Genomic DNA, 19,433 nt, shown 5'->3' on the forward strand with positions numbered 1-19,433 from the left:
TTACTGTGTTCTCTTAAACTTACAAGCCAGCACATTGCATTTTAATAGCTTTGCAACTAGCAGTATTCCTTCAGAGGCTGTGTCTTGTACTGTACATTCATTAAATGGATACATCTAATCTTTACATTTTGATCTGTAATCTGGGGAGGGGGGAAAAAAATAAATCACACTGGGCAACTTTCCTATAAACACAAAGAAGTGAATGAACTTAAGTGTTTAACTATTTTATTGTCACATGATTATTAACAAAACGCCTTTAAAACATTCTGTACATTCCAAACTATTTTGAACTGCACTACCCATTATATAAATGTACGTGTATAGATGCCATGATGTCTCTGTACAAAGATGTACAATATGTACAGTAACATTAAATGTGAGCTGTGCAAGGCAAAGCCTAGGCTACAGATTCATGCCACTGGTTAAAACAAGGCATAGAACCACAGCTTCAATCGGTTCCTTGTGTGCAAATAAACAAATAAATGCAGGTATCTATTAATAATTAGAAAGGAGTAATTAGATTTGCAAGCTCAGTTCAGCTAGAACAACATGCAGCTGACTGGAAAAAATATAGTACTACTCTTGTGAACTCTTTCCACTGCATCACGTGGTTAGGTTGAAACATCTCTTCAGGATTCAGCTGCTACTTTTTGGTTGAGTGCTGAGGTGATGCCAGATCGAAACTTCGGAAGATATAAACCAAATTTATTTTCTATACCAGCAAATGTCGCTGTAGCAAGTCTGTATCCACCAATGTGCTCAGGGTTAACAGGAGGAAGATCTGAAATTCGAGTTTTTGGCATAGGTTCTGATCCAGCAGGCTTGCTGTTTGAAGAAAGAAAAAGAAAAAAAGCCTTTCCTTTAAGTGTTTTCTTAATCCTGAATAACTTTACAAAATCTAGACTAAAGACTTAAGACTTTTGTCTGAGTATGGAAGACTGTTAAAGCTGACTTAATTAATTCACTTCTATGGTCAAGTTGTGAGTTCAGACCACTACTTAATGGGAAATCAAGGCCAAGACTGAAGTTACATTTTTACCGACAGCTTTGTAAATTCTTTTAACTTCCAGTGACACGGGGAAGATAGACAAAATATCGTGCTACAATGGACATACGAATTTTATGTAGTGTATTAAAATAAATATGAAATGGTTCTTTATCTCCTCATCTATTTAGAAATAACATGCACATTTCTTTCAATTATATAAGGATGGGGGGGATTTTTTGCATACTGTAATTTTAAGTACAGGTGCTCAAAGTCACCAAGTTTAAGTGGTGCCATACATGGAAAAAAGTAAGATTTTTTTTTTTAATTTGGCAGGTTTTTTGTGCAAGCTAGAAAGCAAGTATTTGACTTACAGGCCTCCAAAATCGACATAAAACCATCTCTGCAGAAGCTCATAAGTGACCAAAGTAACACCAAACTGGGGTGAAGATCTGAACACGCGAGCTGTTAAATAGTACAAATCATAGTGTCAAACAAAGAAAAGTTTCTTGGGAGAGAAGCTAAACATTTTTAACAAAATGTTATGTTTTTTGGAATCAGACATTGTAAATACTGCTCTAATTTGAGTCCTTAACAAAGCAAGTGCTAGTTTGCAGATTCAGGGTCAGCCTTAATATTCAGAGTGCATTTCTCACCTCCAGCTCCCTTCCAAAAAGCCGAAGGGCCCTCTTCCCTTAGAATCTTTCCAAAGCAGTCAATAACTCCACTGTAGGTTGTCTGACCGGCGCGAGCTGCCACTTGCAGTCTTGTCTTGATGACATCAGCAGGGGTTACCAAAGAAGCAGCAGGCACACCTTTTAGAAGAAAACCATATTTAATTTGCACAAAGAATCTTGTAAAAGATGAAATGCTTCTAACTGAAAAATACAACTGCAAACTTCAGTATTTTTTGCAAGAACTGGACATTACTAAAAATGCAAGTTCTTACACTTGATGCTAATAAACTGTTGTCCTTGGTATAATCCTTTTGAGTTTCTTCTAAGTTTAAAGGCTATAACTGATAGTAAAGAAAATAATAATAAACTATCAACAGCAATTCTCTCAACATCTTCTAGTGGTCTGTCATTAACAGTAGTTTCAAACAGATAGAAGAGGCATTTTTAAATTCACACATATGCTATATATGCAATGAAAGATATCCATGACAAAAATTAGTTGTGCAATCTTACTGTATTTGCTAATACTCTACAACGTATTTTGCAAATTACACAGATGATTGATCTCGGAACTTGAATCCTGCACATCCATTTGTTAAAGGTGTTAATAAGAAATCTACTACTTAAAATGCCTGTTCTACAGAAATATGTCTGTACTGCTGTTTGGACTGTTCTGTAGGAGAATAGATGCTGCTTACGTCAATAGGCAAGCCATAAAAAGGCTGAGGACAATGAAGGTGTTTTACAAGCCTGCTTAGTACCAACAGCGTGGTATTAGCCAACAGGGATGGAAGAACAAATCTCCACTTCCAAGGCACCACTCTCAGCTTTCTAGTCAAAGGAAAGGAGAAAGTTTTCAGAAGTGTACTCCACAGTATAGAACTGTGTTAGCTGAGATATTTCTGAATACTTCTGAATACTGTAAAAATTTCAACCTCTTAAAAAGAGGAACCATCTTCTGACTTAGAATTTTGAAATTAATTTTGACTTCTGTTGAACTTCTACTATTGGTTAACATTGAATTAAAAGTTTAACAAGTCACTGATTTGCACAGGTGATCATAAACTCTCAAAAGTGTTGCTGGTCAATTCAGGAGGTTTTAAAAGAAAACAGAAGCAAGGTAGTTAAGCCTACAAGCATACACCAATAGCAACCATATGCAGATTTTCCTTTACAGGCAGATATGTTCAGACTGTATTCTTCTTTGCAGTGCATGCATAACGGGAATAGATCGAGCAATTGGGAATTTGAAATTTGCAATTCAGAAAGGCAGATTCCTGTACACGCTATAAAACTAGGCCTACAAGATTTCCACACATTTTTAATAGGGTTCATCACTTAGTATGAGTGACCCAGAAATGCTAATCAAACAAATGAAGAGAAGCTGTGAAGTTTGCAATCTAAAAACAGTGAGTCTTTATATGAGATGATACAAGTTAAATAATAACATTTATGTGTGCTTCTATGAGTAGAGTAAGCTAAATAATTTTCCATTTCTGGCAGCTCTGCATTACTTGAGAATAAACAGGGCTACAATTCTTTTACTAGTTTCCTAGCTGGTCTCTCCCTTCCCCTCTGGCACGAAGAACATACCAACTGGCAAAGAGCAGGTGCAGCCAAGCTCTGTATCAAGGCCAACTTGGGAAACTGCTCTTTACACACAGACTGCTCATGACTGATGTATATATAGCGATTCCTTACGACTATAACAAGTAACAAAAGGTCTGTGCAGCCCAATGATGTTTCTAAACTGCACAGATTCCAACACTGAATCGTTCACGATTGAGGGGCTGCAGATACCTGTTTTTCATCCTAGTGATCTAATCCTCGGCAGTGCAGAATCTGGCCATCTGTATCCACATTTTTAAATGTCCACCACTACAGTTCCCACATCTAGTATTTTTATACCACTTGCCATTTAGTAAAAACAACTTTTTATCACAGCTGCCTATTCTCTTTATACTAAACATTTTTGAGAAGCCTTAAAATATTGTAAATTTCAGAGTATGATACTTTAACTTCAGCTTCTTTACAAACTAATGCCCCATTTTTAGCAATTACATTTAAACTAAGTTTCTTCTCAGTTATTCAGGAATCCAGAACTAGATAAGTCATTCTCTTCTTCGCTCTTATGATATCTCATTTTATGTTCATCAAAGATTCAAATTAGCCTTCAACTCTGAGAGCACAGTAACAAGTAAAACCCCATTGAGACAGACAGATCAAATTTGACTACAAGTTGCTGAGCTGCATTACGCTGTTTATCCACATTATGCAAATGTAATTAGCTCTCATCAAAATTACATCGCCTCCCACTAAGGATAACAGTGATCAAATTTAGATTAAATCAGATACAATGGTACAGTACCCTTCCTTTATATGGGGCTACTGAATGAATATTAAATATTACTCACTAAAAGAAAAAAAATTACTTCTAGAAAACATTCTGCAAAATTACCTGCAATGGCTCCAGCTGCAAGGAGATTAAGCCCTCCCACATGGCCATTTTCATCAGCAAGCATCAGTTTACTGTGAGCATAAACAGGAAAGTAGATTGCAGAAAAGGGAATGTCTCTGAGGAAACATGCTTTGGCACCCTGTCACACAGAAAACAGACATAATACAAATAAATTTTGTAAATAAGTTAAAATTGATATCCAGCAAGCAGCCTGAGCCCAGGAAGTACCAACTCTTTTGATCTACCAGGTAAATAACACAGAAAATAAAATGTCTCAGGAAACAGAAGACGTAGAGTCGAACTTGACAAAAGAATAAAGCACATCTGAAGTAAGTTTCTAGAATGAGGAAGATTTAAGGTTCGTGTCTAATTTCAGTAAGCAGTACGTGACATCAATCCTGACATCAGTACCTAGGATAAATACCTTTTACATATGATGTGTCCAAATGCAATGAAGAAAGTGACAAAGGTCTGTCCTTACGTCTTGCTGACAACAACCCACAACCACGGAAGCAGCAAGACAAGTCCTTGCGTGCCATTATTTCCACCAAACACAAAAGCTTTTCTAAAATATCAGTGAGGACTGTAAGACCTCATAGTGATCTCCACTGATCGTCATCTGGTTGACTGAAGAAGCTGCACAGGAAGGCTAGCAAAAAGAGGGAAACCATTGCAAAATGGGAGTCCTTTAGTCAAGGGAAGATACAGGGAGACAAAACTAGCGGCCTAAGATAATACTGCAAGGAGTAGGTCCTGGCCACAACCTGGCATTAAAGAGACAGGTTGAGTTAAAGAGAGTTCCTTAACAGAACTTTGCATGCTGTAAAAACAGTGGAATACTCATAATAAAACATACCTAATATTCTTCTTTTAGTAACTTCAGTCTGTTACCAACTGAAATAACTCCTTCTGTACAAAGCTCAAATAAACATTTACATGTCCAAAAACCTCATTTGCATACCCTGAAAGCTTTCAAGTTACAAAACCACCACTCCTGGCCTAAATACCCAACCAGTATATGCCAAGCCAGCAGCCTGCACACAACGGACCCACCTGAGGCCAGTCACCCAGTAGTTATAATAATAGACAGCACACGTTACAAACTCTACGTGGCTTAAGCAGAAGACCTGATAAAGAGAAACTCGTGCCTTCGATAATTTTAAATGCAGATACTTTATGCTCTAAAATGAGTTCTAAAGAACAGCAGAATTTTTAGTGGGCTCAATTGTTTAATTACTGCAAACAGAAATGGTAATTTTGTCCCATGTCCCAACACACCTGTGATCTTTAGGAAATGTAATGGTCATGAATCTGATCCACCAAATTCAAAACAAAAGCTTCAGCTCTAAAAGTAAATTTGCACATTTTTATAGTATTATTGCAGGTCTATGGAAAAATCAGGTAAAACAATGTTTTGTAAGTCACAGGTAATATAACTGCTGAATTTACGTATTGCCCCTTGCACTGACAGAAGATACAGGAAGAAATACTCTTCCTTGTTTAAGAAAACTAATAGCTTCTGCTCCATTACATCTGATCTGTAATGATGGTAGTAAGTGTACCTGCAGGGAAGGAATCTGTTGACAGGCATTCTGCTGAAGTACAGTAGAGCATGGACCTTTTTTTAGTGGAATTCGTTACTGACAAATCCCACCACTTAACTTCTTAAAAATCTGAATCCTACTAAACTCCACTACTGTTTCACTGCCGTCAAATTAGTAAGACAAAGAGAATATCCTGCTGCAAAGATAACAATAGAGATAACAGAGATTCAAAATAAATGTAAGAAAAACACACAGGGAAAGCTAAAGAAACTTTTCACAAAACCCCACCAAATGAAATGATCAGTGCCAGAAGCCAGCAGGTCTGCAATACAGGACTCCCTGGAGCTTGGCATAAAAGGCCAAAGGATAGAATGGGGGAGCATTTTTTTGTATCCCACTGCCATTAATATAGAAGTGGGTTTTCTTCAGTTTTCCACTGTGGGGCTGCCCTGCAGGAAGAAATTGGTTTTAAATTCAAAAGGTTTCTTTGTTTTTAACAGTTTTTGTTTCAACAATGTAAAAGTTTAGCATAAAACATAAAACGATGAAGCCACTCAAAGCAGAAATACATACCTTATAAAGACCAAGAAGGCCTAAATCTTTTATAACAGAGAGGGCACTGACTCTGGGTCCTGTGGTAATTTCTCCTGCTACTTGCAACCGAATCTTTACAATCTCCAGTGGATTAGTGAAGATGACCTGGGAAGCTCCTGCCTGCAAGCCCAAAGAAAAAGGAAGTAAATGGTGTTACTAGAGCACGTGGCGACAGGTTGACTTTTGCACAGTGCTGCATGCCTTCACTTCTCACTGCATTGGCTGATATTCTCATGTAAAAATATATGAGAGATATTTAATAAAGCACCTGTCTGGAAGTTAAAAGTCCCAAATCAGAAATCATGGGTTTGTACAAAATAAATTTTTACATTTATATGTTTATAGTCCACAGAGGTGGATTAATTCAGTTTGTCTCTGCTCTTCTCCTTGACATCACTTTCTTGAAGTCATGGCTGTGTTTAAAAGTCTATCAATCAGATATTACATGAAATACTAAACTAAAATAATCATTAGACTTGTGCTACTAGAGCATCAAACACATATAAAGAAGACCTTATGTTTATTCAATAATAATTCATCACCAATGTGTAGACATGTTATTTGCATTTAGTGGTGATGCTGTTTAAAAGGTAAATTTGCATTTAATGGTGTAATTTTAAATTATTAGAAAAGGTGTTTGGAGTTTTGTTTAGCAGCCTTTAATTGTTCTAAGTGGAAACAAAATATAGAATTTAAATAGGAAGAGTAACATTTCAAAATATGATACTAGATAGAAAGAGGAGTCACATCTTTCTCTGAGCTGAGCATGACAGATTTTACATGCAGGAAATAATCTGTCAGCAGGGCTGAAGGACTATCTTGCATACTTTCTAGCAATAGTGTTGCAGAACTGCTTCAGATTCTGCACTTTAACCAAAGACTTTCAAAGAACTACGTTTCAGATTTGAGAGAGATTCAGTCTGACAGTTCAGCTTCAGAAGCATGTAAACCTATTTAAAATGACATGTTTAGATTTCTCCCTGGTTTGCTGTAGGTACTACCATTCACTTCTGGATAAGTGTGTGGTTCATCACAAAACAGCTGAATTTTACTCAGCTTTCTTTTCCCTCTTCCTAAGCCATCTTTTTTCATTTAAAAATCAAAATCACTTCCTTAAAATTTATGGCATATAACCACTTGAATACAGCCAACTTTAAAAAGCATTTCTTCCACAATCTAAAAGCTCCTCTTAATCTTGATCTATTCCTCCAACCCATCAAATCTTAGTGAAGGAAAAAGATGCAAAACATCTGCAATTAAAGCTTTTTTCCACTTCTAAATTACCCAGGAAATAAACTCTCTTTGTGATGCTGGGGGGGTGTGTGTGCGTGAAGGAAAATCAATAGTCTGCTACAGCACCTCCTGGACAGCATGCATGGTGTTCTTTGCTAATTGATTCAGAACTAATGAACGTTAATCCTTTCTGCCTATAGCACAATCTTCCTCTCTCCAGCAGCAGGCAGAATAAACTTGAGATTAGCCCTGAAGCATGTCTTAGAAGCTGGTAACTTGAATTATTCTAGACTTGAGACAAAAGAGCACTGCAAACCTCAACAGCTCTTACTGAGAATGACCAAACACTCAGGTAGAATCTACGGGATGGGGGGCATGAAGCATCAAAATCTTCACTGACCAAGCACCCCGTACTTCACTGAACCTTTACTGAGCACAGTGCCATCCTTTTATTGCAGGCCCCATTTATTACTTCACTCAATATTGACATTTAAAATCATCATTGTTATGGCTTTACTAAAGCACCTTGACCCCAACAGTGGGAGATCAACCCCTGCTTTTGATTAATTATCTCCACTGTATTAGTTACTGTCTTTAACACTTTCTACTCAAATAATCAGTCTAGGTCGTTAATCTTTGTTTTATTCCCTCACTTCTTCACCCCTCTGAAAGAAAATCAAAGCCTACATTTTTGTGGACATTTATTGCAACCATCAGGAAGATCACTGGCACTCCCAGACCAGCCAAACTGATCCCATCTTCTGTTCCTTGGACTTAATGCATTGTGTTGACTCAGTTACCTGACACCACTCGTGTCCAAAGCCATTCTTCAGACTCTCTTCTCATCTCACCTTTTCCTTCACAGTTCATACACACCTATGCATGCAAGATGAAATGGCTGTCCTGCCAGGCAAAGTTCCAATCTAAATAAAACTTACAAAATTCTCATCTGGCAAGTTCTGTTAAACAATAACCAATTTATTTGTTTGTATTGCATTAAACAGAAAACCAATTTCAAATGTTTATCATTTCCCTACATCATTTTTAAAAATAATTTTGGTAGATAAAACATTAAGCAGAATGCTCTTATTACATAATACAATGCACCACACAAAAAATTCAAATAACTTTAAATTTAGACACTAAGCTAGAAATTCACTCCTTCTAGACAATTACCTGCTACCTGCCTATTAAATATGCATTCTTTGTTTACATATATATGTGAAATTCCATTTTTTCTTTGTGATGTTATAAATTAGCACATCCTGCAGAGCAGCCAAAATAACTCTTCCTATTTGCCTAACACCCACCACAGAAACACAAATAGGCCAATTCATAAACATTTCTATTTTCTACCCTGCATTCAATCTTCCTGCAATTAACATTCTCCTCTCCTAGGTGCACAACTGCCTACCTTTCTGTTAAAATCAGCAACAGCCCTCTTCTGATACAGAAATGAAAAGAGAATATTCTAAACACAACACATTTTAATAATTTAGTAGCAATACCAACTATATATACAATGTTACAAATTGTATATTGTTAATACATAATTATATATTATGACAATATTAATATTAAAATACAAGTTGATGATTGGGTTATTGAGCAAAATAAAATATAAGGAAAACCCTAACATATGCTTATATTATCAGTAGAAAACCATTTGAAAAGCTCTCTAATTACATTAGCAGTTTGAACATTGAGTATTTACAGTGTTGACAAACTTCTCAACAGGCAGCTTTCTCAAAAAGAGCTGTAACTGTCAAGATACCCAGTTAAATACTCCCTATCAGCAATATGTACCTCTATCCAAGTCTTGACTGTTCATACAGTTATACTTGGAGCTCGGAAAACTTTCCTGCACAGTAGTGATTTGATTCACGTGAAGAGGGGCACTGAATTCACTGGAGTTGCATGAATGAGTTAGGTCCTTAGACACATCACAAGTACAGATAAGACAAGCACTGACTTTAATATAGAACATGTAACACAAGAAAACTCAATTTTTCATTGTGGGTTGTTTTTTTTTAAATGAATGCGAGGGTTGTTTTTTGTTTGGTTTTCCTTTTTAAGTAAATGGTTGCTTAACTATCTGATGAAGAACATGTGAGGCAGAGGAGAGTGCTGCCTGGGGAGCAGAGGAAGAGCACTCCCCAGAAGAGGGTGCAGAGGAGAATGACACAAAGGATCTCCAAATCAAAATGAACTGGCAGCGTGCAGGGTTGCAATACAAATCTCCATGCTTCTGTGCAAATCACTGGCAATCATCGTCATTCTTTTTCAAAGTACGTTACTTCAGCTGTCAGCTATGTATGTTAAATACAAGTGCACGTGTATATACACACAGAGGTATACATTGCAGTCTTTGAATTTCTTTTGGAGAAGGTGCACTACATCTAGATTTTCCCCCCATAAAAACCTCCCTTCACACATAAATTACAACAGACACTTTAAAAAAGGTTGACAAATTTGTTTCTGAATGGAGGTTATTCATACACATCAAAAATACCAGTAATAAAAGCTTCTACTTAACCTTAATGTCATGTAAAATAACTCTACAAGGAGCAAATAAAGGAACTAAATCTGACAGCAAAGGTTATGAGAGAAAAGATGTAGTTTGAGATCCCACAGCAAACGCCCCATGACATGCCAAAGGCTGAAGGAAATACACAAATGACCCTGCAACATGAGACCTCTTGCCCTTTCCAATTCCACCCGAGAGGCATATGCTACAAAGGGGGAGAGGCCTATTTCAAGCCCTTCCTTCCTTCCTTTTTGAAACCACCACATCCTGGACCACAACTATGTCCCATACAAGCAGCTAAAATAAGATGTTACTTAAAAAGTCTTTTTTAAAAACATCAAAAGAACTTGCACTTCTTTCTCAAGGCAAAGCTGTCGTTGTTCATGCACCTACAGTAAGCTTACTGTCTCTTTTACTAAACAATAAATTTCTCCCTAACTTTAAATGTCCACAACAGAGATCAAGATAAAGCAGTAAAGTTTAATTCTGCTTCTAACTTTATCCGTTTACAGTATATTAAAAGAAGTAGAGTGTCTTCAAGATTTTGAAGGAAAAGTAGTCTGAAAGCTATAATCCTATATTTTTGTGTTTGTTAAATAAAAACAGTAACATTTTAAATTATTTTTTCAAAAAGAAATATTTGACACATTCTTATTTGCCTGATAAGCCTATATACATGTTTGTGTGTGTATGTGTATATATATATAAATACATATGAAAATTATTTTTACAAGTATACCAAAATATTTAGACTAAATGTTAGATTTAATGTTTAAATATATACAAGTTTTTAAATCAGTGGTAAATTTGGACCTCTATGTGTATGTATGTGCAAACACACACACACCCACCCCCCAACCTCTAATCATCAACAGATGCATTGCCTACACCTCCAAGAAGGGTTCTTAGACCCTTTCTGTCTGGCACCCCACATCCTCCTCCTCCCTGCAGCACAAATCGGAAATGTCTTTCAGATGAAACAGGATTCATCCATTCAAAATGCTAAGCACCATGCACATTGCATTGATGGGAAGAATCCATTTCTTCCTGTGTAACTCATAGCAATTACAGCTTAAAATCACAGCATCTTTGTCTGCTGTACTTATGAATCATTTACATAGCATTAGATGTCTACTTCAACATCACTTCCCAACTGAGGATGAACAGTTGCCCTACAGCACCTTGCCCTTCATGATGTACTCACGAGTCATGCATGTAAGCTCCTTTGAGAAGCACTGTCCATATCAGGTATGCGCTCTCTGCTTCCCCAGCCGCTGTCGGGATACAGGAAAGCATTGCCAAAGTCTCACTCAGCCCCCCTACAACTCAAAGCTAATGGTAGCTGAAAACTCCAAAGGCAGAAATGCAGGCTAATCAATGAATTACAATGAAATGTACTTCAATTAATTACAGTAACAGTAGCAAAAGAAATTGTTTTCTCTGAATATGCGTAAGTACGGATAGTGCTGTTGATGATTAACAAACCAGCCTACTCTTGGGAAGGTAGGAAGATGGGATATCAGTTTCATCCATCAGGGACCAGAGCCCTTTCATTGACAGGTATGACCTGACCGCTGTAACTGAGCTGCCCCACATAGCTGTTCTGCAGATTTCAAATACAGCTACAGCTTGGGAGCAGCTGGGAATATTTGGGCTCTGACAGAGCAGACCCTACACTTCCCAATGACATTTACATTGCCCAGCAGCTAGCTGGTAGGTTTCAAGGAGCACAGGGCACAGGCTGCCTGCGGGAGGTCCCTGCCCTGCAGAAAGGAAGGAAAGACAACAGACAGGCAGCTGACCATATAAACAGGCCACTGCATGGGCGGATGTCTTTGTTAACGGCTATGAGAATGAAGACACTTCCTCTTACTGGGAATGGGAGTTTATTCCATAACCTTACAGGAGCTGAGAATAATTGGAGTCTGAGAAGTAAGATTTTGGCCAAAGAGACCCAGTCTCTTGGAGTTACCATTTCTGGAGGAGGCACATGCCTGCAGGTAGTCCCTTTGCTGGATGATATAGCACTTGTTGCAGACACTCCAGAGCTATACAGCCTACGCAGGTTCTCTTGAATCACTACTGTCTTAATGTCAAATGTTTCACCTGTCCTCATGTGTGGGTCTTAGAAGACTGTAACACCATATGTAGGCTTTGATATGGCACCGCCATCCAGAGAGGAGAATTTGCTAGGTCTGCTGGAGCCCTTCCCAAGCTGCCTCCGCTTCCTTGCAAGAATTTTTTTTGTTCCTGGTTGAGGACTGTGGCATGCACAATGTGCTTTTGTACAGCTCGCAAGAGGGTGGGCCTTCAAAGGTCAGGAAAGCCTCTGCTGTAAACTCCATAAAATGGCTGAAAATATGGCTTGCTCTTCTTGCTCATCCGCTACCAGTGCCATACCAGAAATTATGACAAAGTGCATTATTCCTGTTAATCAGGAGAAGGTTCAACACTAAACACAGGCAAGTGATGGTCAGAGACAGTAATAAGTACATGTCTGAGAACTACGTATGGGTATAATGCTGTTTCTTCTGATGTTATGACAAGGTGAAAAGCATGTTTTGAGTTTAGCCTATATTTATAGTCTACTATTAGCAAAATATTTAAGTGTCAAACAATAAAGAAAAGCCACAAAAAAACAAATTACCCAAATCCAGATGCTGAAAATAATTTTGACATATATAAAACCCAAACAGTCCCACAACAACCCATCGTTTTATATTAACAGAGAAAAAAGGAATAGAATAAAGGAAAAAACAAAGAAGAAAAGTAGCATCACCCAAACAGAAAGTCTTGCGTGCCCCTGCATGTAGAAATGGACTAAGCTTACTTGTGGCACTTCCTTGGATGTAACTGTTGGTTATGTCTCATAATATTTTGTAGAAAAACAGTATACGATGAACACCAGAAGGGCAAAGATCAACACTATTTCCAAGCAAGTCAACATAAAAAAGGGCTGTCACAATGAGGATGAACAGGACTGAGGATGAGAAAGAGAAAGACTAATGGATCAACTTGCTACTGCTTTAGTCAACTGATACTTTCAGACTTTCAGAATAAACTTTATAGACTTCCTAATAAAGGTTCTGGTATTTAGGAAGAAGTGAAATTGCTAAAATGGAACTAAGCAGCAGTACAGACAGAAAATTCATCAACTGGCAAGATATCAGATGATCCAGAGGAGGCTACAAAGAAATGAACATCCCCGAGGTTGCTAAACTGCGGTCAACTCCTCTCCTACAAAGGCCAACTTTGTTTAAAATTCTCCCAGATTGAGTGAGATAACTATTATCTTGAAAAAGGAGATGAAAATATCGGCTAAGACAGTTAGCTAGAAGAAAGGGTTGCATTTGGACAGATTATAAGTCTGCTCAGCTTCACAGAAACGTCCAAATTTCTGAAAGCTTATCTGAAACTCAGATTTCTCCCCAATTTTTGCATGTTCACTACAGTAAGACAATAAAGTTATTTTGAAAAAGGAGTATCTACCAGGAAGTGGAAAAGCCTCTAATGTAGACTGAATTTAATATTATACATTTCAGTACAAAAGGATGTAAAATAATAAAAATGATTATCAGATGTTTGATTTTAATTATCAATTTAACCACAACACAGAGAAAAACACTAATGAATTATATTCCCTTCTGTTATAAATAACCTGTATGTGCTTTCTGTGTTACTGAGCTTTCCAGAAAAAGGTTAGTCTTTTGCTAGCTATACATCACAGCTGCTTTCTCACATTTCTCAGAAAATAAACTTTGTACACTGACAGGTGAAGACTCAAGCATGTACCAGGCTGCCAAATTCAATCAGGCAGAACTATAAGCAGCCTCCCTTCAGGGCTGCTTCTTTGAATTAAAAGTTTGCAGAGGTCAACAACCTTTCTGCCCCAGGTTTTGTTGTAAGCTGAGGAGGTTTTATACCAGCCTGTCAGACTACTCAACTGGAAGTTATTAGTGTTCTCCACTACAAAAGAAACCTAACTCAAGCCTTAAACATTTTATAGGGTTAACAACTGTTGGGGAATCCCACAAATGAAATTAGCCAACGTGCAAAACCAAACAAAAAAATCTATCATCAGTATCAGTTCAAACCACTTACAGATTGCTAATAGATCCACTGAATTACAGCCCTCAATCTCAACAAAAACACAATTTGTTTTTGAACTGTATTTAGATGATGGATGTAGTTAGTGTCTGGAGTAATGTAGCTACATTTTATATGAAGTAATTTAAACAGAAAATTCACTCATACCCGTTATCTGAAAGATAAGGCTACACTGTTCAGTTTTTCCACATTTTCACAAACAGAAAATTTTCACATATAGCAAGTTGAAGAGAGTATTTCTTTTCCTTCTTAAAATCTTCAGCAAGAAATAGGTTTTTGAAACTGTTCTAGCTTCCCCCCCCACATCGCTGAAGGAGACTCAAACATGATCTCTATAATCCATTCTCAAGGACTCCCTGTATCTTTCCAAACTAACCATGAACGCCAACCCAAGCAAAAGTATGGAAAGGGAGAAAAGGCACCCTCTCTTTAGCCTTTTGTGAATAAAACCACTGCTGAAACTGAAAGTTAGAAACTGGGCCAAAAGAAGTTGTTCAAGCACATAATTCCAACGGAACTCAACTCAGAATTATGCAAAGCTTTCCAAACAGAAAAAGTACTTTTTTTAGTTATTGTGACTGGGAGAAAAAAGAACAGTTCTGTTCAAATGGACAAAGCACACCCATTAACTGTCATTCCAACTACACTGCACGTGACCAAGAATCAATTTTTCCTAGGAATACAGGACAGATACTTACACAGCCTCCAGCAAGGATCTCTGCAGGGAGTGGAATGGAACCATCTTTCTTAGTAAATTTGTCTCTGACAAAGTCATTAACCTAATAAAGATATAATACATTACACACAATTTTAAGTTATTTTTCCTCCTTATTAACATATATCAAGTACATCTGTAATCATATATATTAGAGTGCTTGTAAGTGGTCATCTTTCACACATTTTAGGAAATAAAACCTGTGTATATTAACAAACAAAAGGATGCCAGGGGAAAAAAAAAAGAAGATACGTACAGTTAGCTTAATAGCCTTTTCTGGAGCAACACCTATCAGCTGTGGCAACAAGCCTATAGAAACAAAGACATCATAAGGCAATATTATCTTCCTAATACAGAAACTAGTATTCTGTAAGAGCTCTACAGAAATGCCTTTCTGCACATGGGATATCCTTTGAAGTGGATGGCATTTATGTATGTGATGCTAGAGCACTGCATATTCATACCAATATGATTTTATATTAAGATTTTTCTTGAAAATGGTAATGAAAAGGGTGACCAGATCTGCCTTCCACAACCAAGTCAAGCCTGATACTGTTGCTGTACAGAAGGAAAAAAAGGGTAAGGACTGAACATACACCTTGAATATGTCTGCTACATAAGAGTTTGTTTGACTTTTTTAGCCCCTTAGTATCATTTTCCCACAAAGCTTGCAATTATTTTTTTAAATAAGAGGGTAATTGTGAGATATACACATGACTATGATAAATTATCAACTCACTTCTACTTGACTTGCTAACCTGAGTTTTTTGAAGGCTCCAGTCAACTAACGATATAAAGTTGACTTATAGCGTTCGTGCTAGCATGTTCAGTCCAACATGCTAGCACGAACTTCTTTAAACCCTATTACTATTAAGTATTTTTTATCTCACCAAGAGGATGCATTAGTGGACAGAAACCGATTTTGAAAAGGCCCTTGCTCCTGGAAAATAGCTACTATCAAAATGAACTGCCATTTGACAAAAGCACATACACTTCTCTAGGACCTAATAGGTTTAAGAAAAAAATCAGTAGATGGCAGTCTTAACTTCCTAACACACAAGATTATAACAGCATCTGTTATTTTTAAATCCATTTTCTCCACAGTCATTTTGTCATATGTATAAATTATAAAACTTAAAAGGCTTGTTTTTATTAGAAGTGTTCATTTCTTAATGTTATTCCATGGTTAGGGAATATCAGTTTGTCAAAAGTGTTTGCCAGTTAACTAACAAAAAAAATCCCATGCTAATTATATCAAATATCAGATAACAGCAACAAAACTGTATTGATGCAGTTTTCCACTGTCTGTTAAGTGAAAAGAATGATAGCTAAAAATTCACCAAAAATGTTCAAAATTACCAAAAGTACTCAGCCTCCAGAATTTTTATATTACTTCCTTAAAAGGAAGCTCAGAGCAAATGCACCTAAATAGAAAGTGCAGCAGTTAATATATGCAGTGTAGTGTTTTCTTCCAACATAGTACTTCCTGTGTGATTTATAGACTTACTATGCTGAGAAAGGTAGTTATTAAATACAAAGAAAGGTTGACAATAACAAAAAGCAATGCTGCTCTCCCAGCCTGAATCTCTGATCTACCATGAAAAGAAAATCCAGCTCTGCAGTCCCCTACACTTTAAAAACCCAAAACTACCAGACAGAACACCACAAGACAATCCTCCCCATCCCTCCTTTTATGCAGCTGAACTCGTTGGGCACACACATTTGGTGTGCCAGAGAACCTGGGACCCTGCATGGTCTAGTGAGGGACCTTAGAAGATACTTAATTAGTTCTGAAGTTGGATGCCAGGATTCAGAAATGTAATAATTTTCTTGACCAAAAATTGTAAGTCTTTATTTAAAAATATGAACTTTCCAGTATGCATTCAGATCTATCTTTTAAACTGCGGTAAGTGACTACATTGTATCTTTATATTATAATATGATTAGGATAATTCATCTCAGGAATATAAGAATTCAGTAACAGACCCACAGTCAATTCCATAAATGTTTCTGCTGTTTAGTTTAATATACTTCCACAGACCATCTAGTTCTGAGTCCAACACTGCCCATTAACAGTAACATTTTCAAAACAACTACATGAACTTCTTATGCTAAACAATCTTAAAGAAAATTCTTAAACAGACTATTAAGAAGTTTAACAAGCTGACGTTCTTTCAAACAAGTGCATTTTTTCTCAAGTGTAAAGCATTGCTTTTAACTCATCAATGGAATCATCCTTGATTTCAAAGTGTTTGGGAAAGGTTAGAAAACAAAAATAAAAATAACAAATGATCAGTTCTAGAAGCTGCTGTGCAAAACCATATGGTTGGGGAGAGGGGCGGGAAGAGAAACAAAACAGTACTGTAGAACAGCACTGTAGAAATAGTCTCACAAATGTAACTCAAGGAGTATTTGCTTTTGTGAAAGATTTAGCAACAAAAAAGTAAAACAATTTACCAGTAAGACGTCATTTACGGAGATTACAGCTATTTCATTAACATTTTCACTGACATATTCCTCCCTCTACTCACTTGCATAGCAAAATCCTGCAAGATTACAAAAAACTCTTTAGCCAGAATCCACAGACTTTCACATGCAAAAACTTCTCAGATACTGCCCTTAAAGGACACTGTCCAGTGTCTTCATTGACAGAACACATTGCAAAGCAGAAAAAAAGGCTGTGACCATCATGGAAGTGAGTGACTTTGCTCCAACTAAAAAAAAAAAGGTGCCAATTAAGAAATACCTTACTGATCCTTATGAAAATTGTGCACTTCATTAAGTTATGTGAAATGACAATTAAAAATAGAGAGTTCAACTAAATATCAGTTTCAGAGGACTGGCTAGCACGTACCCTCTATGTAAGTCACCTTATTGATGTGATAAAAACCTGTTCAGAATCTTCTCCTAAGCTAAAAGATGATGTAAGATAGCTTTCAGTCTAACTGATAAAAGTGCTAAAAAGTTGCTTTGAATTCTTAACCTGTGTTTTAGAGGTATTTTCTTTTTTTAAATTACAACTTTTATGAGTTCCACTATTGATATTTTAAAGTAAAATAGAGCAACATAATACAATAGCAGGATGCAATTTCTTATTCACAGGACAAAATCATAAAACAAGTCCCACTACCTGCAAAAGTATGAGGCATAAGATCTGGCATCCAGTTTAACAGGTACATTTCAAAATTACTGTCTTTCATCTCTTTTAACAAAAAATATTTGCAGTAAAATGGATCTTTATTCTTCAGATGCTAATCTGCTCCCGATGTTTGCCCCCAGCCAAAAGTTACAGTCCTCAGTTTGTGAGACAACAATCATGTCCACAACACCCACACCCCAGAAATTAGGACTTTGAACAACCTAAGCAGCAAGGAGCAAATTAGTAACAACAAAAATATGCCCAGTTTTTCCCAGCAATTGTGTATGATGAACAGTGCTCAAGGGAACAAAAATATGCAGCTCTATGAAACAGAAGCAAAATTGTATGATATCAAGTTTCCTGGTTTTCCCTGACTCAATATACATATATTTTTTATTCACTTACCTCTGTAAAGACCAAAAAAGCCTTCAAAGCGCAAAACTTTTTTAAAGCAGTCAAAGCTGTTTTTATACATCAACTCTCCTACGACTGAACCAGAGGAGCGCTGATTCTGCATACGAGTTTTCACCAGGTCTATGGGATATACCGCAGTAGCACCAACAGCTGTAAGAAAGGATTTAGAGTATTATTTCTGCTACATCATTATTGGTGTAGTATATAATTATTATGATGGTTTTCTACAACATTTATTTAAACATAAAGAATACATAAGCTGGTAAGATCTCTGATACGTTGGAAGTAAGATAGGACAATACTGAAAGTCTAGAAAAAGTCTCAAGGAGAATGGATTACACTGTTACATAAAATAAGGTGCGTAGAACAAAGAAAACCACTCTGAATTACCTGTAAGGAAATTCGTTACTGGAGTAGAGTTTCAGAGGACTGTGGAGGGATACGAGAACAGAAGCGATAAAGGAAGAAAGGGAATGGCACAACCAAAAGTGGCTCCACCCTCCAATTCTTCACGTGTATAACCAAGAAATACACCTTAGATGAGACCAAGTAGTCTGGCAAAACAGTGTTAAACTAACCCAAGCTTGAAAATAGAAACCAGAAATATTACTCACCTCCAGCAATTGAGCCCAAAGTGAACCTGTAAGCTGACTCAGCTACCTGGAGCCAGATAGGCCTGCCTAACTCTCCAAAAGATTGCTGTGTGAGGAAAAGAAAAAAAAAAAAAGCTTGAAAATCTTCATGGGAAAACAAAAATGCCTGTGAATTGGCTTTTATAATGTTACAGAAAGAATCTGATAAAAATTGGTAGCTTTATGTTAAGGAGGGGAGGAAAAAAAGAAATTACTACGTAACTTCTATTACGCCTAATGAATGAAGCACATTTTTCAAATATTCCTTTCAGAAAATATTCTTCCTTACATATTCCTAGTATAACTGAAACTACTATGGTCAAGAAAAAGTAGACAGAAAGTCAAATCAACTTTGCTACTTTCCATTCTGTTGCCTTTGAATTCGTAAGGCATGGAACTCCCTCTTGG

At 36.9% G+C, this 19,433-nt stretch overlaps 1 protein-coding gene across 3 annotated transcripts in view; it reads right to left on the reverse strand.

Annotated features, from left to right (window-relative positions):
* Nucleotides 1-220: 220 nt before the first annotated feature.
* SLC25A12 (solute carrier family 25 member 12) overlaps nucleotides 221-19,433 on the reverse strand; it is a 52,766-nt gene continuing 33,553 nt past the window's right edge. For all 3 annotated transcript variants that reach the window (XM_072875205.1, XM_072875207.1, XM_072875206.1), the window contains 9 exons: nucleotides 19,008-19,092; nucleotides 18,385-18,543; nucleotides 15,097-15,149; nucleotides 14,824-14,904; nucleotides 6,238-6,378; nucleotides 4,121-4,259; nucleotides 1,642-1,800; nucleotides 1,360-1,450; nucleotides 221-825 (listed from right to left, as the gene is read on the reverse strand). In XM_072875205.1, the coding sequence (XP_072731306.1) occupies nucleotides 630-825; nucleotides 1,360-1,450; nucleotides 1,642-1,800; nucleotides 4,121-4,259; nucleotides 6,238-6,378; nucleotides 14,824-14,904; nucleotides 15,097-15,149; nucleotides 18,385-18,543; nucleotides 19,008-19,092 (1,104 nt within the window). In that variant the 3' untranslated portion in view covers nucleotides 221-629. The remainder of the gene's footprint in view (nucleotides 826-1,359; nucleotides 1,451-1,641; nucleotides 1,801-4,120; nucleotides 4,260-6,237; nucleotides 6,379-14,823; nucleotides 14,905-15,096; nucleotides 15,150-18,384; nucleotides 18,544-19,007; nucleotides 19,093-19,433) is intronic.

This window comes from Ciconia boyciana, chromosome 10 (assembly GCF_034638445.1).
Source record: "Ciconia boyciana chromosome 10, ASM3463844v1, whole genome shotgun sequence".
Taxonomy (NCBI): domain Eukaryota; kingdom Metazoa; phylum Chordata; class Aves; order Ciconiiformes; family Ciconiidae; genus Ciconia; species Ciconia boyciana.